General features: G+C 36.2%; 2 protein-coding genes across 5 annotated transcripts in view; one reads left to right on the top strand and one right to left on the bottom strand.

Annotated features, from left to right (window-relative positions):
- Positions 1-9,863, top strand: part of Snx25 (sorting nexin 25) — a 96,339-nt gene extending 86,476 nt beyond the window's left edge. The window contains exons 15-19 of the mRNA XM_010619750.3: positions 466-583; positions 4,404-4,470; positions 7,815-7,996; positions 8,606-8,706; positions 9,254-9,863. Of these exons, the coding sequence (XP_010618052.1) occupies positions 466-583; positions 4,404-4,470; positions 7,815-7,996; positions 8,606-8,706; positions 9,254-9,334 (549 nt within the window). The 3' untranslated portion in view covers positions 9,335-9,863. The remainder of the gene's footprint in view (positions 1-465; positions 584-4,403; positions 4,471-7,814; positions 7,997-8,605; positions 8,707-9,253) is intronic.
- Positions 9,864-9,907: 44 nt separating this feature from the next.
- Lrp2bp (LRP2 binding protein) overlaps positions 9,908-27,510 on the bottom strand; it is a 32,854-nt gene continuing 15,251 nt past the window's right edge. Inside the window, exons 7-12 of one of the 4 annotated variants that reach the window (XR_779312.1) lie at positions 25,482-25,624; positions 25,299-25,404; positions 24,035-24,258; positions 22,310-22,484; positions 18,593-18,762; positions 9,908-10,321 (exon numbers count right to left, since the gene is read on the bottom strand). Coding sequence is in view for 2 of the 4 variants with exons in the window: in XM_010619751.1 (XP_010618053.1) it covers positions 18,697-18,762; positions 22,310-22,484; positions 24,035-24,258; positions 25,299-25,404; positions 25,482-25,624 (714 nt within the window). In the remaining 2 variants the exon portion in view is untranslated. Of the gene's footprint in view, positions 10,322-18,592; positions 18,763-21,734; positions 21,870-22,309; positions 22,485-24,034; positions 24,259-25,298; positions 25,405-25,481; positions 25,625-27,510 lie in introns of those variants that run through there. The other 3 variants (XM_010619751.1, XR_002025206.1, XM_010619753.1) reach the window with 3 other exon arrangements.

Raw genomic sequence — 27,510 nt, 5'->3', positions numbered from 1 at the left:
GCATTAACCTGCTGCCTAGCATATAAAAATTTTGAACTTAAACGTGCAGACTTGCCAGTCAGGAAATGAGACTAGCTGAAGTAAAAGCTCAAGCTTTAAAGTAGAACTTCAAAAACAACTAAGCTACAATGTGCATATTTTTTAAAAGCGGTGAATTTAAAATCATTTAAGTCAAAAGCCTTACTTTTCAAAATATTTTATACTTTTTAAGAAAACTCTTATTCTAATTTTTTGAGTAATACAAGGATGAATATTTTTAATTAGCTTATTTTATATCTTGAATAAGGCTTTAGAATGAAGCTTTTCCCTGATGTTTAGTGCATTTTTGTCCTCTCTATTGGAAGTAGATTTCTGTGTAAGACTGGAAGGGTAAGGCTAAAGTATGAGCAGATCATTTGGAATTTACACTTGAAGTCCACATTTTCTTAAATGACCTGCTTCCTGTGACTTTGCTGCCCCCCCCAGGAAGAGCCAGAAGAGGACAGCGACCTGTCGGATTATGGTGATGATATGGATGGGAGGAAAGATGCCTTGGCTGAACCTTGTTTCATGTTGATTGGAGAGATTTTTGAACTTCGAGGAAGTAAGCCTCTTTGTTATTATTTAATAACATTGCTGGTTAAGTGGGACTTATACAATGTCTCTGTATTCCTGAACTGTATCGGATATGTATTTATATTCATGCTTTAATTCATTCAACAACTATTTTAAGGGCCAACCAGATACAATTTTAGGTACTGATGACAGCCTTGAGACACATACCATCTCTACACATGAAGATTGGGCTCCTGACTTACCCTACAGTATATTCCTCCAAATACAGAAAGAAAGAGAATGCTTTGTATTTCTTTTCATGTGACTCAGCAGAGCTTCATTGCCTATAGCCAAAAGTTATACAGAAAATTACTTTGCATAGCAGGGGAAAAACCCTGTTGTTCCAGATATGATTTTGATACTATTTTAGTATTGTGAGGGTTGCAGGAAAGTCTCAGCTGAATTTTTTCCACTGCCTTTCTTCTTTTAGAGCAGTGGTTCTCAGTGGAGGGAAGGAGGGAAGATTTGATGATAAGTGAAGACACTTTGGCTGTTAAACTTTTTTCTTTTCCTCTCACTTACAAAGATAAAATGATTGTTAGAACTTGCAGGCAGGAATACTGCTGGCATCTGGTGGGTAGAGGTAGGGATGCTGCTAAACATCCTGCAGGGTACAGGACAGTCTCCACACAGCCTCCCCACAGTGACAAAACGGTAGTCAAGAGATCTAGCTTAGTAATCCCTGAAGAAGGTGTATATAGAAGAAACAATAGTAAAATGGGAATTCAAATAGCACTTTTTGTAAGTGCTACACAATTACCTGTCCTCTGATATACTTTTCAGAATATAAATATTCTGCTTTCAGTGAAATTATACTAAAGGGGCAGATATATGTATATAGATATCTATATATATAGTTATATATAGATATCTATATATATGGATACATAGATATATATAGATACCATAGATATAGATATATATGGAAGTTCACTTTAGTTTGATTTCAATAACAAAAGTTAGAACTAAGATACATTTTAGAAGTTAGGGATAGTTAAATTTAAGATATATCCGAATGGTAGAATGTCACTCAAATAGTAAATGTTCTTTCAGATAGAAAAATCTGTAGTCTTTCTATATTTTAGACATTTAAAATACACACCAATGTTTAACTTCATTCAGTATAGACAGAAAAAACAAAAACAAAAGCACAGTGTTCCACCAGAAGTCTAACTGTCCCTCAATGAAATCTGGCCCATGAAGTCATGAATTCTCCCAGTTTTATCTGTTGGCACTAAGAACAAGGATAACTGTCTTAACTTTTGTTGGTTTGTTCACTTCAATAAATATAGACTGAGATGTAGTAGATGTGTCAGAGACAGTCTAAGCCATAGAGAGCTCAAAATGCTACCTTTTTTAGTTTTTGAGAAGATCTTACTATGTATTCCAGGCTGGCCTTGAACTCACTATGTAGCCCAGCTGGCCTTGAACTAGTGATGATCCTCCTGTCTTAGCTTCCCTAATGCTGGTTCTATAGGCAGTGCCACCGTACCCATTTCAAAATACTGTCTTTGCAGCATGCACAACCTCCGACAGATGCCTGCTCAGGAACATATTTGTTTTGCTAGTGACATTTCAGAGAGGAATAAAAAGAACATCCTTTATAATGAGATGTGATATATTTGCCATCAATATAATCCTTGTGCTGCCGCACCTGCCTCTGTAGCTTTGCATAAAAGAGGCTTTGAAAGGAGTCCTGGGCCTGTTTTGTTGTGTATTTGGGACTGGTGTAAGGGGCTATCAGTGATGGAGAATCTAGCAAAATCAACTTGGGCTCCTGCTGTAGTTCAGTATATGAAAAGGAACCAGTAATGCAGCCTTTTTTCTTTTTCTTTTTTTTTTTAATTTTATTGAGTTTATTGGTACATTTTAGGGATACAGTACAGTTACATTCATTGTTGGGATCTTGTACCTCTACATGACAAGTCTTGATTCTCATTTTTTCCCCTTACCTCTGCCCTCCCTTTACCCCCTCCTCCCCTCCCCATCTACAAACACTTTATTTTCATCTTTTCATTCTCTCACATTTTTTCTTTTCCCTTTTTACTCTTCCCCTACCCATCCCACCTTCCCTACACCTTTAGCTCCTTTCTTCCCATTTCTAAATGTCAGTAATCTTATTAGAATCTATTGCATTGTTGCAGATTATTCACACCAGGGAAACTATTTGGTATTTACACATGTGTGACTTATTTATTTCACTTAGGAGTATATCTTCAATATGTATCCATTTTCCTATGAATGAATCTATTTTCTCGTTCTTTATGGCTGAGTAATATAGCATTGTTGCAGATTATTCACACCAGGGATGCAGCCTTTTTTATAACCACCCAGCAGTCCAGCATTTGTGCCCAAGTTGCACTTGTCTCAGACCCTCTGGGAATGAGCTCTTTTCTGCCCTAGAAAGGCTGAGTGAAGAAGTTATCATCACTGACAGACACACCATCCCCACCTGAATGCCATTCTGAAACAAACATGTCTACCTACTTGGCAGCATTCCAACAATTTCTATCAAAACGTTTAAGGCAGTTTTTTGTTTTTTTGTTTTTGTTTTGTTTTGTTTTTGATACTGGGGATCGAACTCAGGTCCTTGTGCTTGCGAAGCAGGTGGCAGAACCACTGAGCTGAATCCCCGGCCAATTTAAGGCAGTTTTGAAGCATGATTCTGATTCTATGACTTGACTTTTACCTGGAGAACTAATACTACTCTAACTTGATGTTTTGATTTTATTTTTAAAAATTAGAAGCAACTTTAGAATGTTTTAGTCTAGGATTGGGTCTCTGTTGATTGTTGGTCTTTACTTATGTGTCTGCTCTTAAGCAAAAACATTTGTTAATATGCTCCTTGTAGGTTTTCTTGTTGGGTTCAGGAGGCCTGAACTCTTGGCTCTGTTATAGCCAACTCTGAATTTCTCATTTCTTCATGTGTCAGTAACCAAACATTTCACAGACCGAACATGAAAATATAAATGAAAAATTGAATGTCTATTCAATTTGTAGATGTAAAATACCCTCATAGCATTTTTTCCCTTCTCTGGTTTATGTTCCTATTCTATGCCTATAAAATGCATCTTGGGTAACATTAAATGTTTAGATTGGTAGGACTCTTCCCACAACAAAAGAAACCTTCAAAGGCAAAAAATAAAAAATAAAAGGGCACATATGAATTCTGTCATTTTCCCAAGGTTCAGAGAAAGGTTTTGCTTGGCTGCTGTAGGAGGTTGTGGAATTCAGTCCAGCTCATGCAGCTCAGTGTCCTGGCTCTTCATAGCTCACTTTTCTTCCCCCAGGCACGGAAGATATAAAAATACAAGATGTTGCCCAAAGTATTCAAATGAGAGCCATTAGACCTGTCACTTCATTAATATTTCACAATATTTGTCAACACCTGACTACAGATGCTTCTCATTTACAGCCATGTGTTAGGAAACCAGGGTCAGCAAGCCAGGCAGAAATCTAAAGTAGGAATTACACTGTCTGCTAGTGGGAAATAGGCCTGTTGTCCTTAGCCTGGGGCCATGGGAAGTAAAATATTATTGCCATTTGCTAGCTCAGCCATTCTTTAGACGTTGAAAGCTACAGAAACTCTTGGGTTTCATCTGGTCAGTTGCTTAGTGAAAAATGAAATCTTAGTCAGAATAGTTTTCTTGAGCATACATTAGCTAACCTAGATCCAAATTCTGCAGAAATCACTAGCCTCTAATTGATGTCGGGACTCAGACTAAATTAAGTGATGTTACACTTTTTACAGCTATGCAAATAACACAATTACAATTTCTGATATAAGTTTTCTTTGATTTATATTTCAGTGTTTAAGTGGGTGAGAAGAACTTTAATTGCTCTTGTTCAGGTCACTTTTGGAAGAACCATCAACAAGTGAGTTGTATGAAATAGATATTTGAATCTATGTCCTACTCTTTACTTGAATAATCAGAATTATCCTATGGTATAGTAGCAAATAATTTAACTTTCATATCTTTCTCCTACTTTTTGTATCTGCTATGATTTATAAGGAATCAGACTTCTAAATTTCCCCCACAGAATGTATGGTGCGTTAGATGTTGAAGCTTGAGTTTATTCCAGCGTTCTGGCTGACAAGGGTCAGAAGATTGTGTTCTGTTAAGTTCTCTTTTGATCATGATGACTGGTTAGAGTATCTTGGTGTAGTGTTTTTATGCTTTATAATGGAAATCAATCAGACTAAGGTTTGGACATTGAGGGTGAAAATGGGATGAGCCTCACATGGCAAGTACAGTAAGTTCTGAGAGAACTTTGTAAGTCAAATTTGTTCATAATCCACCAAAGTGAGTCTTCTACAGTATACCTGTGAATCTTCTACAATACACCTGTGAAAGTTCTCAACTTGAATGTTCATTAGTTGGGGATTAACTGTATTTATTTGGCAGGAAATACGGTACAAACCATATATGAACTTTTAAAATATGAAGTAGCATTAAAATGTTCATCCTTTTTATTAATATCTTAGTATCCATGAGGGTCTATCATATAGCACTACTATAAGCTATATATAGATTCTAAACTGTATTATATCACCCATACTCGTACATTATATAGTACATCTTTCATTCCTCATAAAAAGTGACTCAGTTGAGCGTGGTGGTGCATGCTTGTAATCCCAGTACTCAGGAGGCTGAGGCAGGAGTTATCTCTGTGAGTTTGAGACCAGCCTGGGCTACATAGTGAGTTCTAGGTCAGTCACAACTACATAGTGAGACCCTGTCTCCAAAAAAAAAAAGTGATTCACATTTTGTTCATTTATGAAAACCCTGTATCTATTATTGAAAATTCACTGTCAATATTATTTTTTAAGAAATTATTGGAATTTTAAATAACTATAAAATCATGCAGTAAATAGAAGTTAAATTAGATTATTTAGATAATTTCAGTCCAGAAAGAGGTCTCAGAAATTAGTCCAGCTATGACTACTCAATCAGCCATGTCTCATGCTGTATCTGTGCCTGGAACTGGGAACTGCTATTGTCAGTGTTTCTTAAATAACCATTTTTGAAATTTTTAAAGAGTTGTGTTATGACTTCCTATTTACAATAGAAATAAAACAATCATCTTTTTTTCTGTGGTAAAATAAGTTTTAAATCATCAGACTTTCCAAGTGGGATTAACTTAGGTATTTGTACAAGATCAAAATGATAGTTTTATCATAGCATGTGCATTTTTATAGGAAACATTATAAAGAAAATGTGTTACTCTTATGTACTGATTTATAAGTAGGATATTTTTTTTTGTAGTTGTAAACAAAAATTTTACCACTATTTTTTTCTAAGTTTTTTTTTTTTTTTAGAAAATAGTTTTAGGGGCCGCACACTTAGTTCAGTGGTTCTACCACCTGCCTCGCAAGCTCAAGGTCCCGAGTTTGATCTCCGGTTCCAAAAAAAGAAAATAGTTTTACTTGTTCCCCTGGGGCTTGTTTAGTTTATTTAGTATCATAAGTTTTGTTTTTATTCAGAAAAAGTATTTTTTTCTTTTAACTAATTTCAGTATAAAACAAACCTCAGTTTTAGCAGTAGTGACAATCCATGAGATTTCCAAAATGGCCTTTTCTCAATACTTGAAACTTGTTAATTTATTTTCCAGTTTCAGCAAATCTGTGGAAACTTTTCTTGTTCCTTTTTATTATATTAACTCTTAATTATAAAATAAGCAGCTGTGGTTTACAAGTGGTGAATACATTTGGCAGTTGTTTTCATGAAGATAGAGAGAGGCATCTTGTAGAAAATTTTCAGGCTGTTCATTTCAGTGGGCTTTTTATCAAGTGGAAAATTATAGAGCACCTGGTACTTTGCTATTTTTTGCCTTTAGCAGATGATGACACATCATAAAATTAAGCAGCAATATATTGTAGGCTATGTACGGCAACTACAGTCTCACATACTACAATTATGTTTAAAATGTCTATAGGTTTTGGCTAATTGAGCTAAATTGGTAGAAAATATTTGGGCGATGACCTTTAGTAAGAGTCATCTAATTTCAAATTTTAAGTTGAAATTTTATTCATGGAATGTCACTGATTAACCCAAAGCAAGATTACAGAAAGAAAATACCATGTTGGCATGATACAGATTTTTCTAAATGAAAAGTAGGCAGGCAAGTCAGCAGGTTCTCTATGAAAGCAGATACCCCATTAAGTTAATAAAAAACTATTTTAGCCTAGATTTGAATTTCACATTTCTAAGCAATACAAGGAAGTATCTTGAGATATGCATTTACATTATAATTTGATTCAGTAAAGTGTAAGCTTTTATTTAGTAGTGTCTGATTACTGTGTATTACTAGGCTTGAAACATCTGTTTCAGATGCTATTTCTAGAACTCTTATATCAACTCTTTAAAATCTTTGAGAAGTCAGATTCTTAAATGAGCTTTTTGATTTATTATTCATGAATCAAGTTTGAAGTTTCATGTCTTTCTGACACTAACCGTCTTAAGGTGATGTTTTTTTCCCCTTTTCAAGAGACTTCCTCCCAAAGTCATATTCTCCTGGACTCTTTGAACTTCATCTCTGACAGCAGAAGACCTTATAACTGGTTAAACTTCACCTACTGAAATAGGGTTGTGTGAAAGACCTGGGTAACAAGAAAGAAAAAAAAACATTTGGGCATAAACGTATGAAATGTTTGCCAATTTTCATTCCCACGGCAATGTGAAATAGGCTGTGTATCTTGAAAGGGAGTATCTTCTTGCCTGTGGGCATGCGGGATGCTTCCTCTGGGTCAGAGTATTGTACCCAGGACCATCTGCCAAAGCAATTTTAAGATACAGCTGGTGAACAAGCTCATTTCTCCTCTGGGAGTTCAGGGGCTCTAGGACATTTTCCAGACTTTTAACAGTCTTTATAATTTCATGTTTATATGCTTCAAGGTAAAATTAGTGTACTAAGTACTATATACAGTCATTGTAGTCACAGGCTTCAAGTCTTGTCCATACAGATTGGAAGTACCACAGGGCAAACATTTGGAGATGTTGGTGCCATTGCAAATGTGAACTCCAAGAACAAATGATTACCCAGTATCTCCAAAGTAAAAAATAACTTTAATAGCCAGCATTTAAAAATCCATTGCCTACTTTGTTCATCAAACATTTAGATCAGGCTGTATCTTAGCCTACCCATTTATAAATACCTTTTGAGAATAAAGTATAAAAGTTTTAAAACCTCATCCAAGAAATATTTTTTTCTCTTAAAAGACAAATCCGGGACACAGTGAGTTGGATTTTCAGTGAGCAAATGCTAGTTTACTACATTAATGTTTTCCGGGATGCTTTTTGGCCAAATGGGAAATTGGCACCACCAGCCAGAATCAGAACCAAAGCTCAAAGCCAAGAAACAAAACAGAGAGCGCAGCAAAAGCTACTCGAAAACATTCCAGGTGAGCCCCAGGTTCTTATAGAGATATAAAGGATAAGTTTAACTGGATTTAGATATTTTTCATTTATAGCTCTCTGAAACCTTGTTTAAAAAAATCATACTTTTTTCTTTTAAGCCATGTTTTAATCACTTGCTAAAAAGTTACACCAAGAATCTTATTATAGTAAGTAGTAATTTTGTTAAGTATTTTAGAGCAAATGATACACTTTGTGCTTTAAAAGATAGGCTAAAATATGTTGTAAATATTTAAGGTTATGTTAAAACTATATTAATTTTAATTGTTAAAACCAGCAGTAGCAATTTATTAAGAATGTAGTTTGCATAAATGCCTCATGTACAAAAATTCTGAGTAAATTTTTCTTTTAAACATTTGACCATTCATGGCCATTTATGTTCCTTAGGTCTCACCTCAGTACCTTTATTTACTGTGTATGTATTGTGTAATATCCCTGTCACTGAATATGCATTGTACATTTTACAAGTATCAACATGGAGTAAAAACAAAACCCAGGGCTGGGGATGTGTCTCAGTAGTAGAGCACTTGCCTAATGTGTGTAAGGTCCTGGGTTTGATACCCAGAATGACAAAATGAAAAACTTATTTTTTTCAGATACACTTCAGAGCCTTCTTGGACAGCAAAATGCCCGCCATGGTATAATAAAAATATTCAAGGCACTACAAGAAACAAGAGCCAATAAGCATCTCTTATATGTGAGTAAATTAAAGCCTCCCAAAGGATGAACTATTTCTTGGATTTTCTATTTCCAGTCACATATTGCAGGAGGTTTTAATGCTCTATATTCTTAATTATATTTATTGCTTACAACTCTGAACCTGTTTTCTGTGCTTCATTTTTGTTTGTTCATTTGGTTAAAAAGAAAAAAACCACACACACATACACACAAATGCAGGATTCTCATTCTTAGATGCTAGTTGACTTTCTTGCCTTCTCATGCAACATTTCTGAATGATGGTTTGGTGCTTTTATTTTGGCAAAGCAAACTTTTACCATCTTCGTTCTGATTATAGTTAGCAGTGTTAAGTATGGTTGGTGGTTTGACGTGGTTACTAGGCCATGAAATAAATGGTTTATATAATAAATGATTTATATGATATTAATTCGTCTAGTCACTTGTTTAGTGAGAATAATCTCAGAATTAAAATTAGACTTTTCTCTTAGACATATTTATTTTCAGATGCTTGGAGAAAACCACAACTTTCTATTTTTTTCTTCTTTTTTTATTCTGTCTCTGTGCAGGTGCTGATGGAACTGCTTATAACTGAGCTGTGTCCTGAGCTGAGAACTCATTTAGATCAACTTAAAGCTGGTCAAGTTTGAGCTGCTCAAATTTGAGCTGCACAAATAAACCACCAGAAAAATGTCTGTGTCGTAATAGACATGAAACATTTTCCTCTTTTCCACAGAGGGCTTGACTGAGAACCATACTGATTTTTATTTTACTTACATCCCTCTAGTTTTATGTGAAATAAGCAGAATTTGGGGGAGTGACTTGATGCTGTATATAGTAGGCAATAGGGAAAAGAACTTCTGTTTATTGATTTTTATTTAAATAATATAAATACTTTAAAGTTCGACATACTTATTGAAATACAAATGTTAATATGTGGTAAGAACCTAGGAAATATTTTAAATATTTATGAAAGCAGCTTTGTTTTAAAATGAAGAACTATGAATATTGTACAGTAATTTCCTCCTTGAGGACTTGAACATTCCTATTATCATTTCATGTGTTTTGAAGAACATTGTTGTGCAATGCTTTGTGTAAAGTTATTGTGAAAATTTTGTCTTTATTTTTACCAAAGATTTCCCATAGTTTGAAGCAATAAAATATAAAAATGAATCACAGTATTCTATGATGTTTAAGATGCTTAAAAAACAACCTGGGCCATTCAAATAATTATGTGTATTTTTCTTTGGCAGAAAAACACTGTCCACTTAAATATTTCAGCAAGGAAGTAAAAAGTTTGCTGCCGCTCACAAGACATAAAATAAACATCTGAAATACATGACTTGTTTAGTGCATGAAAAGAGCCAAATTAGTGCTTTAAAATGAGGTATTAATATGAGCTAAACCTTGAAAGAATGAGACGGAAACAAAGAAGAAGGAAATTACTTCAGGAAGCTTAAGGACTTGGTATATCATCAAGTCTTATAGACTACAAGAGGCATTAGGAGAGGTCCAGAGTGTAGAATTTTTGTTGTTGTTATTGATAGTGAGGCTATAAGCAAGTCACTTAGTTTTCTGGGGCTTCATCTGTTATGTAGTGATAATAAATACCTTCTTCATTTTGGTCTCTAGAAGTACTGAAAATAAAATGGTTAAAAGATTTTAAAAAATCAGTTTGAATTCATAAAAGAAATAATATATTAAAGTATAAAGATTATCTTATTGATAGCTCATACTTGCCAAGTTCTTGGTAAGAAACAAGTTCTGAAAGCTAAATGATTAAAATTTAGTACACCAAATCTTGTCTTTGAGATTCTTCTAAGTAATCGCTCTTTGTAAATAGACATTTGACACTTAAGAATAGCCCATAATTGGCTTTTTATGACCATAAAAATTATCCTTTAAAGGGATATTGAAAAGACCATTTAAAATACATTCAGGGAAGAGAAATAAGGTAAAGGTGCAAAGCCCAAAGAACTCATCATAATAGTTATTGGAAATGTCTGTCTTAAAAGACATTATACTATCATTTAAACTGCAAATGACAAAAATATTCTAACTGCTCAGTATTTCTTTATAATTCTCACTTTTTCATGAGGTCTCAGCTATAATGAATCTTACAGAAGTTTGGATTTTTTTTTTTAGAGTAATCATCTGGAAGCTTCACTTGAGTTGAAGAGTACTTCCAGTCACAGGTTAAAGTTTGCACTGCTGTCTTTAGTGTGGTGGTAGCGGGCAGGTGCCAGATTATCAGTTTTATAGTGTAACTCCAGTAAACAGAAATTAAAAATTCTGTGTTGGGATCACATTTAGGGATAGCATATTTCCATATATTAAATTGCAACGATCAGGATTTCTGAGAGCTGTATTTTATTTACTTTATATTGTTTTTGCTGTACTGAGGATTGAATACAGGGCCTTGTGCATGCTAGGCAAGTGCTCTGCCCCTGAGCTACATCACCAGCCTTGAGATCAAGTAATAAAAGTCTAGTGATAGAAGCAAGCCAGAACATAAAGCAAGAGCAAGTAATTTTCTGCTGTACAGAAGCACTAGTAATTGTCACCTGCGTATTATAATCATACCTTGGTGCTTAACTGCTTTGAAACTTGTTGAATTTAGTACTCAAGACATTTTGACAAAAACATCTTGCCCCAGTGCTCCTCATTGGTTTGGTACTCTATACACAAACCACAATCTGTCAGTGTGGATCGCCCCAGTTGCTTCATGATTTCCTACCTTTCCAGCCCAAACACTTTGTTTAGTACTCATTGTGCTTGGTGCTTGTCTCACCTCCTGGATCCAATTAACAGTGTAAAAAGGTACTATATTTCCATTTTACTACTACTAAGCAGAGACCTTGTGTAAATCCACAAAAAAAGGATATTGTGACTTAATGAAGTAAAGCTGTATCAGCTTAGGGTTAGCTTACCAAAAAAAAAAAAAAAAAAAGAAAATTAAGGTAATTTTAAGACATCAAGGATATAGTAAGGCTGGGGTTGTACCTCAATGCTGCTGAACCTGCCTGACAAGTGCAAGGTCCTGAGTTCAATTTCTGGTATCAAAAAAATAACAATAATAAAAATAAGGTATTGTAATGGTCTTGCTCATGAAATTTAAGGGAAGCCTCGGCAGAGGAACGGTAAGTGGTACAGTGACATGGAGCTTGCCTGGAACTACAAGCCCACCCCCCAGCTGAGGAACAGTGAGAGGAACAGCCACCTGGAGCTTGCCTGGGACCGCAGCACCACCACCATTCTCCCCAGGTCTCTGGCCTCCTTGGCTGGGCTGGTACCTGGATTCTCACCACAGAGGCCACAGGGGGTCATAAAGGCCATTGTTCTGAGCTCCAGCCTCGATTTTGATTTAATTCACATGGTTAAAAGTGATAGATCAATAGCTACCACATACTGTTTTTTTCTAAGCTGTGCTTAATGCTGTTGTGTTGCTGATTATATTACTTGGACTAAGGTGTTGTGCTTCCTTCCTGGTATAATGAAAAAGAAATTGCCTCACAGTCATTAGAGACTCAAAACCTAAAGAGAAGCTATACCAGGGAGATCAAAATAGTAGCCCAGAAATTAAACCAAGGACAGTACGAACAACAAAAATAGTAATGAGAAGCTGGGCATGGTGGTGCACACCTGTACTCCCAGCACTCGGGAGCCTGAGGCAAGAGGAGCCCTGTGAGTTTGAGATGAGCCTGGACTACATAGTGAGTTCCAGGTCATTCTCAACCACACAGTGAGACCCTGTTTCAAAAATAAATGAATAACAAAAACAACAACAACAAAACAAAAATAGAAATGAGAAGACACTCAAGCAAGGCACAAGCACAAACACAGGCTACCTGTTCATTAAAGGCAAATTCTGGGGTAAATTAGGTGGAAAAGTCTGATAACCACCTGGACACCCTGAACTGATGCACAGGAAGTAACAAAACAGATTAATGAGTTTCTAGAAAAATTCAAAACAATTTTTGAGATAACAAATGGTGAGCAGCATAAGAAACATGATTAGAAACTTGAACAGAAACATAAATACATGAGTTCAGGTCCATGATAGAAGCCAACAATGCCCAGCAAAGGAAAGAAATGGAAACCATGAATCCCCACAAAGGAAAGAAATGGAATCCATGAAACATTCAAACAGATATACAGGAGATTTAAAAACCATTGAAAGTATATATAACAGACAGCCAATCTGAAGACAGGATATCAGATATAGGAGACAGGATGTCAGTGACCATGAAAAGAGGGATCTCTTAAAAAAAGGAAACATGAGAAAGCAGTCCAATCGCTCTTAGATGACACAAAGAAGAATAACAGAAGACTGATAGGAGTCTATGAAAAAGTAGGAGAAAGTACAAGTGACATAAAAAAAAAAACTGCTCACAGAACTAATGACAGAAAACTTTCCAAGCAGAACAAAAGAGTTTGACATACAGATATGTGAGGCTCATAGACACCAACTAGCCATGGTCACAAAAAATCTACACCTACACATGTAATAAAATCCTAGAGACTCAACAGAAGAACAAAATACAGGCAGAAAAGAAACAAATCACATGCAAAGAAAAGCCCATCAGAATCACAGTAGACTTTTCAACCAAAACCTCAAGTCAAGGAGAGCCTGGAATGAAGTATTTCAAACCCCAAAAGAAAACAACCTCCAACCTAGACTGATGTATCCTGCAAAACTATCTTTCAAAATTGATGGGGAAATAAGATACTTCCATGACAGAACACCTAAGAAATTTTATGAATAACAAACCAGCACTCTAAACAATTCTAAGTAATATCCTAGAAAAAGACAATGAAGATCACAACTCCAGGAGGCCCAACAAAGCAAATCTAGCAGGCAAGAAATTAAAGGGAAAAGGGGAAGAAATTTAAAAGCCAACAACAGGAAAATAACGATGATGACGTCAATACATATCAGTTATAGCCATCGATGTTAATGGCCTCAATTCACCAATCAAAAGAAATAGACTGGCAGAATGGATTCGGAAGTAAAATCCAACAATATGCTTTATATAAGACACACACCTAGTTCAGAAAGACTCATGGACTGAAAGTAAAAGGTTGGAAAACAGTTCTCCATGTGACAGGAACTTGGAAAAAAAGCAGGGATAGCTATCTTATTTGCAGACAACGTAAATTTCAAACCAAAACTAATTAAGAGAGACAAAGAAGGTCACTACATCCTTGTAAAGGGAACAATCCAAGAGACAGAGATAACAATCATATATGCACCAAATACTAGTGCCCCCAACTATATAAAACAAATATTAAGGGACATGAAAAACCAAATAAGCACTAATGCAATTGTACTGGTGGACCTAAATACCCCACTTTCACAAATAGTTCATCTAGACAAAAAAAAAAAAAAACAAAAAAACAACAAACTACTAGAACTGAACCAACCTTTTCAACAAAGATTTAATAGATGTCTACAGTGTTTCACCCCTTCAAAATCAGAATTACACATTTTTTTCAGCTGCACATGTGTTATTCTCCAAAGTAGACCACATACTAGCTCATAGAACATATTTAAGTAAATGCATAAGAATTGAAGTTATTCAGTGTATATTATTAGACCATAGTGCAATTAAACTGGAGATCAATCGCAAAAGAAATCACAAGAAATTCATAAACACATGGAAATTGAATAACACTCCTGAACAACCAGTGGGTCACAGAGGAAATTAAAGAAGAAATTAGACAGTTTTTTAAAAAATAAATAATGTCAATACAACATATAAGAATCTATGGGACAAAAAGTTCTATGAGGGAAATTTATAGCAGTGAATGCCCATACTAGAAAAACAGAGCAAGCTCAAATAATCTAATGCTCAATCTTAAGCTTTTAGAAAAAGAAGAGCAAGACAAACCCAAAGCTCATACAAGGGAGGAAATTAGATTAGAGCAGAAATCAATTCAATGGAGACTAAGAATAAAATCGATAAACCCTTAGCCAACCTTATAAAAATAAAAACAAAGCTCAAATCCATACAATTAGGAATGAAAAAGATGAAGTCACAACAGATACAGCAGAAATACAGGAGATCATCAATACCTACTTCAAGAACCTGTACCCTAATAAAATGGAAAATACAGAAATGGACAGATTTCTACATACATATGCATTACCAAAGTTGAACGAAAATTAAAAATTCTAAACACCCAATTACAATCAGTGAAATTGAAAATAATAAAAAATTTACCAACAAAGAAAAGCCCAGATCCTGATGGCTTCACTGCTGAATTCTATAAAACATTTAGAAAACGGTTGCCACTACTCTTTAAACTTTTCAGTGAAATTGAAAGGGAAGCAATACTTCCAAACTCATTCCTGGAAGCAAATGTTAGTTTGATTCCAAAACCAGGGAAAGACCCAACCAAAAAAGATAACTACAGGCCAATCTCACTAATGAACACAGATGCAAAAATCCTCAATAAGATAGCAGCAAACAGAATACAGTGGGTCATCAAGAAAATCATACACCGTGACCAAGTTGGATTTATCCCAGGGATACAAAGATGGTTCAACATACGCAAGTCAATAAATGTAATACACTATATTAACAGAATCAAAGACAAAAACCATATGATCTCAAGAGACACAAAAAAGGCATTTGATAAAATTCAACACCCATTCATAATAAAAAATAAAGCTGCAGAAAATTGGAATAGATGGTCTTTATCTCAATTTGATAAAGGCTATGAAAAGCCAACAGGCAACATCATACTAAATGGTCAAAAACTGAAAATCTTCACATTAAAATCAGGAACAAGATAAGGATGTCCACTATCACCATTCCTGTTCAATATAGTTTTGGATACATTAGCCACAGCAATTAGGAGAAAGAAAGAAAAGCAATAAAGATAGAAAAGGAAGAAGTTAAACTGTCATTTTTTTGCTGATGATATGATATTCTACATAGAACACCCAAAAAACTCCACCAAAAGTCTTCTAGACTTAATTGACAGATTCAGTAGGGCAGCTGGATACAAGGTAAAAACACTCAGAAGTCAATAGCCTTCATGTACACAAATAATAAAATCACTGAGAGAGAAATTAGGGAAACAGTCCCTTCCACAATAGCAACCCAAAAAATGAAACATCTAGGGATCAGTGTAAGGAAGGAAGCAAAAGACCTCTACATTGAGAACTACAACACTGAAAGGAGAATGAAGAGGATATTTAAAATGGAAATACATCCTTGTTCCTGGGTAGGAAGAACCAATTCAGTGAAAATGGCCATACTTCCAAAACTGCTATACAGATTCAGTGCAATCCGTATTGAAATCCCAGCAGTATATTTCACTGAATTAGAGAAAACAACACAAAAATTCATTTAAAACCAGAAGAGACCTAGAAGAGCAAACACCATTCTAGGCAACAGACATGGCAGGGGGTGTCACAATCCCCAACTTGAAACTATACTACAAAGCCACTGTGATAAAAACAACATGGGATTGGCAAAGAAACACACTGGAGGATCAGTGGAATAGATTAAAAGATGCAGAAACAACTCTAGACATACTCAGCTACCTCATCTTTGACAAAGGAGCCAAACATCCTCACTAGAGGAAAGATAGCCTCTTTAATAGTGTTGGAAAAACTGGATTTCAACTAGTCAGAGATTAAAACGACCCTTATCTTCCATCATGCACTAAACTAAAATCCAAGTGGATTAAAGATCTAAATATTAAAACAAAAACACTAAACTTGTTGGAGGATAAGCTAGGTAGAACTCTTGAAGACACTGGCATAGGAAAACACTTTATGAACGAATCCTCAGTAGAACAGGTACTAGCACAATCAACAACTGGGATCTCATCTTTTTAGAAAGCTCTGCTCTGCAAGAGAAGCCATCAACAGAACTAAGAGACAACCTACAATGTGGGGAAAAATTTTACCAGCTGTTTTCAGACAAAGGTCTACTGTCTAGAAAATATAAATAACAAAAAAATCAGATTCCCCAAATACTAAGACCCAATTTCAAAATGGGCATCTGAAATGAAAAGACATTTCTCAGACGAAGTAAAAGCAGCAAATGGGTATAAGAAAAATGTCCCACATCACTGATCATTCGAGAGATGCAGATGAAAATAACATTGAGATTCCACCTCCCTCCACAAAGAATGCCTTCTATCAAGCAATCAACCAATAACAAATGCTGGCGGGGTTGGGGGGAAAAAGGAACCCTTCTTCATGGTTGGTGGGAGTGCAGACTGGTGCAACCACTGTGGAAATCGATATGGGAATGCTTTAAACAATGAGGAGTAGAGGTCCCATTTGACCCAGCTATCCCTCTGCTGGGTATCTTCCCAAAAGAATTAAAAGAATCATACCACAGTGATACATGCGCATCCATGTTTATAGTGGCACAGTTTGTAATAACTAAAACTTGGAAGCAGTCTAATTGTCCATCAACTGGAGACTGGATAAAGATGTATTTTTATAAAATGGAGTACTACTCAGCCATAAAGAATGAGAAACTAGAGACATTTATAGCTACGTGGATGCACATTGAGGACATACTCTTGTGAAATTAATGGGATACACATGGAAATACCAAATAGTGTCTCTGGTGTGATAAACTAAAAGTGTAAATAAGAATAAAAATGTATAATTGATACTGTGTTATAGGAAAAAAGGTCTAAAGGTGTAGGGGAACTGGGGTGGGGTAGGGGAAAGGTAAGAAGGGAAAAGAAAAAAGAGAAAAGGAAAAAATGCAAAGTCTTTGTACATAGGGAAGAGTGGAAGGAGTGAAGGGAGGGCAGGACAATGGGGAAAAAATGAGAACCAAGACCTGTCATGTAAAGGTACAAGATCCCAATGATGAAGGGAACTGTAATGTATACCTAATTTGTATCAATAAAGAAAAAAAAAGGGAAGATTTGAAGGAAAAATTTGAAACATTTTCTTAAGGCCACTTTTTAAAAAATTTAAATGAATAACCAATTACTAAAATCTTTTAGCTTAACAACTTCAGAGGTAGAAATGCTATGCACACTTATCAAAACTTATTTGATAGTTCTGAATCTATAAATTCCTTTGACCTTTAATTTTGTGAATTTAAAAAATTTTTACTTTTATTAGTATGTGTTTGCAGTATGTAAAGAGAACATTCATCATGGAGCTTTGGTACTTGTACATAACACGTGTTCTTTTTATGTTTCCTTTTCCTCCCTCCCTTCATCTCTTGTCCCCCTTTCCTACTTTCAAAATATCTATCTCCTGTTTCCTGTTAAAAATGTTTAAAAGAGTGATACAAAAAATTAGAACAGTAGTATGTCATTCAAAATTCATAAAACTGCCAGGCATGGTGGCACTCGCCTGTAATCCCAGCACTTGGGAGGCTGAGGCAGGAGAATCGCTGTGAGTTCGAGACCAGCCTGGGCTACGTAGTGAGTTCCAGGTCAGTCTCAACTACGTAGTGAGACCCTGTCTCAAAACACCCCCCCAAAAAAAACAAAAACAAAAACAAAAAATTCATAAAACTAAGTGCCAAAGATTTTTTGTTTTTTGTACCAGGGATTGAACTCGGGTCCTTGCGCTTGCAAGGCAGGCCACTGAACCAGAGTTAAATCCCCGGCCCTGCCAAAGAAATTTTTAAAGTTAAACTTTCAGATGATGTTTTAAATAAGTTTGTAGAATTTATACTTTGAGACTTAAACTAAAATTGTGCTACATCTTGTCAGGCATTCTGTGTTTAAGAAATGAAAATGATATTTCCTTTATGAATGGTTTCAAATTTAATATAGTCTAGGCACTGGATAAGCCAGGAAATGGATCTCTGAGGACTCTTTAGCAATCTGATCCTGTGGTTACACTTCAGGTTACAAAATTTACAGCACACAAATTCAAGAACAAAGGTAATATATCATCTAATAAATACCTAGGATAAGGAAACTTGGAAATTAGGCAATAACAGCCAGATGCTATAACAACACACATTGTATGGTGTTAGGATTGATGATCTTTGTTGAAGTGGATTGTGGTCTAGATTCTCTGACGAATAACTAAGGAGTGCAGCTCATTTGCCAGTGCAGGATTCAGATGGCAAGCCTTCAAATCAAAGACAGTCAGTTAGATACATTCTAATCGTTTGGGTCTTTTTCCTTTTTAAGAATAGTATAGTACAGGGTCAGGGATTTAGCTCAGGGGCACCGTGCCTCCCTTGTAAGGGCAAGGTCCTGAGTTCAATCCCCAGTACCAAAAAACAAAGTACAGTACAGTGAATTTCAGGAAAGTTTCTTAATTAAGATTTTTTTTTCTGATTTCTTACTAGAAATAAGAGAATTTCAAACTTAACATATATGCAGAATAGATCATACTCGAATAATCATATTATTTAAAAGACATGATTTTTTTTTTTTTTTAATGGTACCGGGGATTGAACTCGGGTCCATTGCGCTTGCAAGGCAGGCCACCGAACCGCTGAGCTAAATCCCCGGCCCCAAGACGTGAAATTTTTATGAGAACCAAGAAGAAGGTATTTAAGCCCTGATGGTACCATTCATTATATGTTAAGAATTATATAAGTAAAATGGAAAGCATTAATATTTGGCCTCACTTGTTATTAATCTCTTACGTGACTAGCAGCATCTATAATAATCTTATTTTGGAATATATAGTTGTTATGCCTAAAATAAACAGTGATAAGGTGCATAACTTCTAGAAAGTCAAGAATATGGAAGAGAAGCTGGGTGTGGTGGAGTATGCCTGTAATCCCAGCACTCAGGAGGCTGAGGCAGGAGGCTGAGGCAGGAGGATCAGCTGATCTTATAGACCAGCCTGTCCAAACCCACACTTGTACAGAAACTTCTCTTTTGGTGTCTAGAACAGTTGGTCACTAGGTACAGTATTTGCTTGATTGCTTCTAGTGGCAGTAAGTTACTAACTTAGAAAACTTTTGTTCTCCAGTTTTATTAGAACATTCTTCCTTATAACAAGCTGAGGTTTCCTTCCATGTACTTTAGCATAACTGAGAGTTCCTAGGAGGATGTATAATACTTAGAAACCCTAAGTACAGTAATTGGCAAAGTCGTCCAGCCTGGCAGTAGCAGAGCTGAGAGGAGGTGTGGGTCTCATGGCCTTGGGTCCATGGATGACCATGTTATTGTCTTCCTTTTTTCCATAACACACCATCATTTTTTTTCCTTATTGAGTTTATTGGTACATTTTAGGTATAGTACAGTTACATTCATCATTGGGATCTTGTACCTTTACATGACGGGTCTTGGTTCTCATTTTTTCCCCTTGTCTCTGCCCTCCCTTCACCCCCTCCTCCCCTCCCCATTTACAAACACTTTATTTCCATTTTTTCATTTTGTCATATTTTTTTCTTTTCCCTTATACCCTTTCCCCTCCACTTCCCACTTTCCCTACACCTTTAGCCCTTTTCTTCCTATTTCACATGGTCAATTATGTCATTAGGATCTTATATACTGTTATAGTTTTTCACACCAGAGAAACTATTTGGTATTTACACATGTGTGACTTATTTATTTCACTTAGGAGTATATCCTCAATATGTATCCATTTTCCTACGAATGAGTCTAATTTCTCATTCTTTATGGCTGAGTAGTATTCCATTTTATAGAAAAACCACATCTTTATCCAGCCTCCAACTGATGGGCAAATGGGCTGTTTCCAAGTTTTAGCTATTACAAACTGCATAGCACACCATCATTACCCCTAATTTTGCTCCCTTGCCCACTGTTCCTTTTCTATTGGACACTATCTCTTCTGTGACTATCAGTCTGTCACTGTTGGGACTCCTTCGCTTTCTTTTGCTCCAAATGAAGCATTCTCTTATTTCTCTTCTTGTACCTCAAATGACATGATTATTCCAGTCCCTTGCTGCCTCTACTTTTTCCATGTTATCAATGTCCCAAAATATGCAATGGCCAAAGTGGATACTGTATTCTAAAGGTCATCTTACTGTGACAGAATAATGGGATTATTGCCTCCCATCATACAGAAAATAGTTCCAAAACTGCAGTCCATTTTGTTGCTTTTTCTGGATGTGTAACTACCACATTTCAGGATATTTTTTACCCAGAATTTTGTCTGCTAGGATTTATTTAGAATTTTTTTTTTTTTTTTTTTTTTTTTTTTTTTCTCGTACCGGGGATTGAACTTGGGTCTTTGCACTTGCAAGGCAGGCCACTGAACCGCTGAGCTAAATCCCCGGCCCTTATTTAGAATATTAAGGGTAGTATGGAAATTGATTTTAGAAATTGGTATACTGCAGAAAGTATTTGGAGTTTTTGAAAAAGTTAAGATGACTTTGCTTATTAGTCCTATCAACAGAACAGTGTGACAGTAAATATCCCAAAGGTCAATTGTACTTGGTTGTGTACTATGTTCCTATGTATTCATATAATTTTGGTACTTTGGAAATTTTAATTTCAAACAATACCTAAACCTGCCTGCACATTAGGGTCCTCTAGGGAGCTTCAGAATATGCGTGCTTGCACCTCAAGCTTAGGGCTTGTGATTTAGTTCTTCTAAATTGGGCCTAGGCTGTGGAATTCAAAGTGGTTTTAATACACAACAATCAAGTCAGGAATCACTGCTGTAATATCAGATTCTGGCAAAACCCTGAGAAAATTATTTCTTGCCTTGAACCCTTTGCTTAAGCTGAATAATTTGTGTGTTACACAAATTGCTTTATAACTTATATTATTATATACCTCTACTTTGAACTTATGATTTTGGTTTTTCTTTCTCATAGTTACTTTTATAATAATCCTCCAACCCATCCAGTGGCCTTTTAAGTTTTTGTTGTTTTGTTTTGTTTTGTTTTTTTGCTGTACTAGGAATTGAACCCAAGGCCTATGCCCTAAGTCATATGCCCAGCCCCTTTTTAAAAATTTTTAATTTTGATTGATTGATTGCTTGATTTTAAGACAGTCCTTAGATACTCCAGGCTGGCCTTGAAATTGCAGTTATCCTCCTGCCTCAGACTCCCAAGTGCTGGCATTATAGGAGTGTGCCACCACACTCTACTATTTTTTAAGACAGGGTCTCACTAAGCTGCCCGGGCTTAGCTTGAACTTGCAATCCTCTTGATTTAGCCTCCCAGAGAGTTGAGATTGCAGGTGTATGGCACTGTGACTAAGAGTTGCTCTCTTTTAGATACGAAATCCATTTGGGATTTGGAGTACCTACATGGATAGGAAAAGGTGGTAATTACTTGAAATACATGAATACTCCTCCTAAGTATGCTAGATGTAATACATTAAAAAAAACTTTAAAAGTTATATTTCATGAGGATACTAGAATGAAGATACAGGTACATACTATTTCTAAGCAAAAGACATGAACTTTTTGGCTTTGAAGTCTTGGTTATAGTTCTTGGGTTGTAGATGGCCACAGATCTAAAGAGACTAATTTCCATCAAAATAGGACTTTTTCTCATCTGAATGTGATTATGCTAATAAATTACCAGAGCTGTCTGCAAACCATCTGCATCCCCAACAGCCTCTTTGTAGACAGGTTATCTGTTTGGTAAGTAGTAAAATATAATAATCCATGAAGTTCAAACTTCAACTAAAAGCCCAATGATTTCTATTTGGATGAGTTGCTACTTAGCTCTAAAGCTTACTTTAGAATAATAGTGTTTAGCTGTTGCTTCATCTTTTGTGATGCCCAAGCCGAGCTGAAGACACCGTGCATAGTAGAAAGATGCCATGGCCACGCCTCTGTTGATGAACTCTGGGAGACAGTCTGTGACCTGGGCTATCATGGGAATGTCGTGAACCTCATCATAGTCAGCAATCCTTATAAGACATTAAATTGTGGAATTGAAAAGGACGTCAGTTGGAGTTTACATTTTTACAAAATGATGTGTCTGGAAATTGTCCTTGTGCTTAAAGTGATAACATCTTTACCCTTTGAGGACTAACTTTTATGCTGTGTGTAAAGGTTTCGGGGAACAAAACCAGCTAAGACCAGAGGAAGATGAAGAGGTTGCTTGACAGCTTCCCTGTCATACCTGTGAGGCCTAATATACATTAGACAACAAATATGTTATTTTTGAATAATATTAATATTTTCAGTTTACCATCATTTTGTGGGCTTAAACTGAATGAGAAAAACAGAGATATTTCTTTGGATCACATATTGAAACTTTAACTTTAAATCTGGCCAGTCACATTAGGACTAGAAAACATTTTAAGAAACTAGCACATCTATCTTCTTTAAAAATAGGCAATAAAAAAGAAGCTACTTTTTGTAACCTACACACAAACATGGAGAATTGTGTAAAATGCAGTGTGTGAACTCTGTTAAGCACAACATTAGGGGGAAGAGGAATGTGGGAAATGATGGGAAGTTCCAAAGATTTTAAAGAACTGCGTAAGTCTTAGTTTTGACTAGAATGGACACTTGCTTGGGAACCCTGGAGATCCCCCTTTGAAGTGGCTTGCTGCCAAGGAGAAGGAAGAAACAGCCCCTTCTTGCCTTCATCCTCTCAATTCCTGCCCCGCAGGTGCTGGGAGAAGGGACCAGGTATGGCTTTGCTAGCATATTGCTTACATATACTGTGGACAAGTAAGTACAGAAAGTATGTGGAGAAGTTTCACATAGTTTGTAAGATATTAGTGTCAATTTTTAACTACTATTTTATTACCATGAAACCGTATTTCCATTGTGTAGTAATAGAACTGCATGACTGAGGAGTAAACTGAGGCTGAATAGATGTTTCTGAAATGTCAGTGTATGTTGTATTTTATATACACTTTTATAATCCTGCTGTAAAAATATTTTCTTACAAAACAATTGGTGTTTTAAAAAGGAGACCTGCTTCAGCTAAGAGCACTGAAATTATGAAGATTAATTGTGCCATCCAATATGGTAACTATAAATCATATGTGGCTGTTCAGTTAAAATTAAGTTCAAAAGTTTAATCCTAAATTACATGAAACTCATGTTAAGCCTTCAATAGCCACCATTCTCAACATTAGCTGAAAGTTTAGTTGGACAGATCTAGCATGAAACACCTACTAGTTCTTGTAAATGCTTTCATCCAGTTTATTTAAATCTTATTGATGTAGTTTGAATGTGTCCCCTGCAAAACTCAAGTGTTGTTAGTGTGACAGTATTAAAAGGTGAGCGGGGGGCGCTGCTCCTTAGTGGATAGGGTCACAGCACTCCCTGCCCTTAGCACTCTGACTTGTGAGGTCACAGTGCCCCTCCCCTCCCAGGGGTGCAGCCCTCACCAGCCAAAGAAACTTGCACTTTCCAGTCTATGGAACGGTGAGAAATTTCCATTCATTACTTAGTCTGTGGTGTTCTGTTTTAACAACACAAAATGGACTAGGACAGTTACCTCTTGGAAAACGTAACACACTTTGTGAAGAACTTCATCTTATAATAATACTCCACGAGATTCCCTTGTGCGTAGATGTTCCCGCGCTCCGCAGCTTCCTTTAGGCATTGCAGGGCAGCTTCAGTATCCTGGCGGATGCCTTGTCCATAAAAGTACATCAGGCCAAGGGCACCCTGGGACTCCAGATTCCCATTGCCACATGCTTCTGAATGCCAATAGAATGCCTAACAAAGAGCACAATGAAATTACAAGGGAATATTCGAAAGAAAAAGCTCTAACGATAAGATGATGTAATAGGAATTGCCAGGAAATAGTTCCTGCCCCGAAAATGTTTCACACTGCACTGAATTGAATGTGTTAAGTCTGACAGTGCCAAGGTGGGTCCTGTGTTTACCCAAATGCGGGCAAGATCACAGGCAAGAGAGCTGGGGCACAGGAGAGTCAGCTTTGCGAGGTTTCAGGCTTCTCAAACGCTGCAGAGTAAGGACTGAGAAGGTACAGTAGGAGCTAAGTGAACACGTGGGGACAGCTGCACATGTGCAGCAGGGAAAAGAGCTACTGATACTGAGGGAAGAACAAGTGCTCTGGGGGATCCCAGATGTCACTACCAAGATCTAAGACACGGGAGGAAAGCTGCATGTAGGTCAAGCATATTATCTTAATGTTGAGCCATCAACTGCAGTGAGTTTTGAGTTTTACAGATTTTTTCCAAATCATTTCCAATTTCAGTTACTGAGAATAGTCTTAACTGTCATCTGCCTTTTACTAATTTGCCATTAACTCTTCTCTTGCAAGTAAGACTCAGTTCCACATTTCCTTCGCACTGTAGGAGTTTTGAAAAATATTCCAATCACTAAGATTATGTTTCAGTCAAAATCTCAAGGGGATTTAACTTTTAAATAATTCTTGGCATGTTTTATTCATTAGTACCACATATTCCTCAAATAAAAGGTAGTATTAGTTATTTATACTTAAAAGGAATTCACCTTAACTTTAGGACTATCCTTTTTTCATCTTTTATGCTATAATGCTTTGTAATTTTTTATTGTATACAAAATACTCTCACATCCATATGGTGTCCTTTGGGAGGGGTAGGGAAGGTAGTACCTATAGATAAGTAAAAGATGTAAAATAAACTAAACTACAAACTTTCTTTACATTTTTTATGGAAATATAAAAGATACTCAAAACTACTCTGTCTTTTCAAAAAACAGTGAAATATTAATCTAAATAATGCTAGCATTAAAAAGAAGAGAAGTGTTACCTTTTCTAGCTCTTTGGGTTCTTTTGTTGAATAATACAGTCCTAAGATACTTTGAGCCTTCACACTAGCTTTTGGATTTCCATTGTCTGCAGCAAAAAGCCACAGTCTAAAAGAGAAAGCAAGGTAACTTATTCTTTGTTTCTGCATTTCAGAAAAACAAAATCTTGTTTTCGGGAAAGTTACCTTTCAGCTTCCTCATCTGACCGTTTAACACCTTTTCCTTCATAATAAGCTCTCCCAAGGTTGAAGGCAGCAGCAAATTTTAAATGTCTTGCTTTAGGACATGAAGAATCAAGAATGCTCTTCATATAGTCAACTCCTTTTTCCTTCCACAAAGGAGACAAACCAACAAGAAACACCTTATTTTAAGTTTCATCCAAATTGAATTTATTTTTTCTAATAATGTATCATTTTATTTTTTGAGCTAAATGCATAATATCACATCGTGAATCTATGCTTAAAGGTTATGATTGTTCTGGATTCCTTGGGGTAAAGATAAGGAGGGAAAAAACTGAGTAAATGTATATTTGCTGACCAGGCATTTACAGGAGGAGCTCTGGGATAGGAGGATGTTCATTTTATAGCTTCCAGGGTTGTGTTAAGCCCCAGTAGGATGGGCTAGGGATTTAGCTCAGTGGTGCTGCTGCCTTCCTCACAAGTGCAAGGTCCTGAGTTAACCCACAGTACAAAAAAAAAGTCTCAATATGGGTTTCCTTTTTCTTCCTTCCATTTTGTACCCTTATCTTGAATCAGTACTTATCAAAATGAATCAAAACTTAAGAAAGTACCAGAATAACCAGTAACAGCTTGTTTCACATTTATAATCCTTACAGTACACTCATGATCCCCAGTGTATACTGTCTTCTCTTCCACTAAGTGTGCTCAGTGATAATGTACTTCAGTATACTAATCTTCATATGACTTCTACACAATCACAAAGAAAGCACAGAAGACATTCTAACCACTAGCAATAAATATTACATACTTTCCTTCAAAATCCATCAGGCACAAACTTTAAATATCACTCAAAATAAGATATATTGAATGATCAAATACATTTTTATATACTTAATTCTAGCCTTTACCCACTCCTCTCTTCAAATGCTACCTAAGGCTAAATACGATGATAATAGATGAGAAAATAAAGACATTTTAGCGATTCCTAGATTATTTTTCTAATTATATAAATTGAGCAGTTACCATTTTTTACTCCAGCACTATAGTAAAAAGGATTTCAAAGGAATGGGTTTTGAGTAAGATGGTTATATAAATCTTCCCATGGATAGCAATGATTAAATCTGGACAATATATAAACAAATTTTAAAGGCAGTGGAAGCTACAAAAAAAAAAAAAAGCAGAGATTACTCTTAATAATCACAAATAGAAAAAATCCATAAAAGTTCAGTAGGAGGGTACACACCAAAAAAACAAAACAGAGCCTGGGCCCCGATCCACCGTGGGAAGGAGAGACACCAGCCACCATCCATCCCGACCCAGCCACCATCGCTCAAGTGCCAGGAAGGTAATCCCCACCCCACTCCCATACCTCCTGACTGTGCCAGTCTTTGGACCCACTCTGTAGAGGCAGAGGTGGTCATCAAGAGTATTTTTCTGAGTTCCCAACTTTCAACATCTTTAAAGAAAGCGTGGGAAACTTGTAGTAGAACGGTGTGTTCAGCCGTTCAGAAGGCTGGGGAACTCAATTTGGGCCTTGCAGCCCGAGGTCAGTCAGCATCATGGGGTTCAGCCATCAGCTAACTGAGATCAGGGGTCTTGCATCCTCACTCTGTCTGAGCCATTAAATGGTAAATACACTATATTGAAATTTTGTTCACTGCAGACATGTTCTGGACTGCTTCTTGATTTCAATTTAATTCAAATGATTTAAGGGTGATAGACTAGTGACTACCACAGGTGGTCAGTGTCCAAGTTGTGCTTGATCTTAATGTGTTGCTGATTGTATCAGTTGGGATAAAGCATTGCAGTTGATTTGATGAGCTGTTTTCTCTGATGTTATGAAGATAATGTCTGTGGGTCATTAGAGACGCAGAAGCTAGGGCACAACTATATCAGGAAGATTTGGGTGATAACCCAGAGATTAAACCAAGGACAGTCCGACGACAAAAATAAAAATGAGAAAATACTTAAACAAGACACAAGGACAGACTTCCAGTTCACCAATGGCAAACAGTAGGGCAAATGAGGATGAAAA

This window comes from Fukomys damarensis, unplaced genomic scaffold (genome assembly GCF_012274545.1).
Source record: "Fukomys damarensis isolate Sample0158 unplaced genomic scaffold, DMR_v1.0_HiC HiC_scaffold_18, whole genome shotgun sequence".
NCBI classification, from domain to species: Eukaryota; Metazoa; Chordata; class Mammalia; order Rodentia; family Bathyergidae; genus Fukomys; species Fukomys damarensis.
The sequence above is the reverse complement of the archived record's forward strand: the minus strand, read 5'-3'. Positions and strand labels throughout refer to the sequence as shown.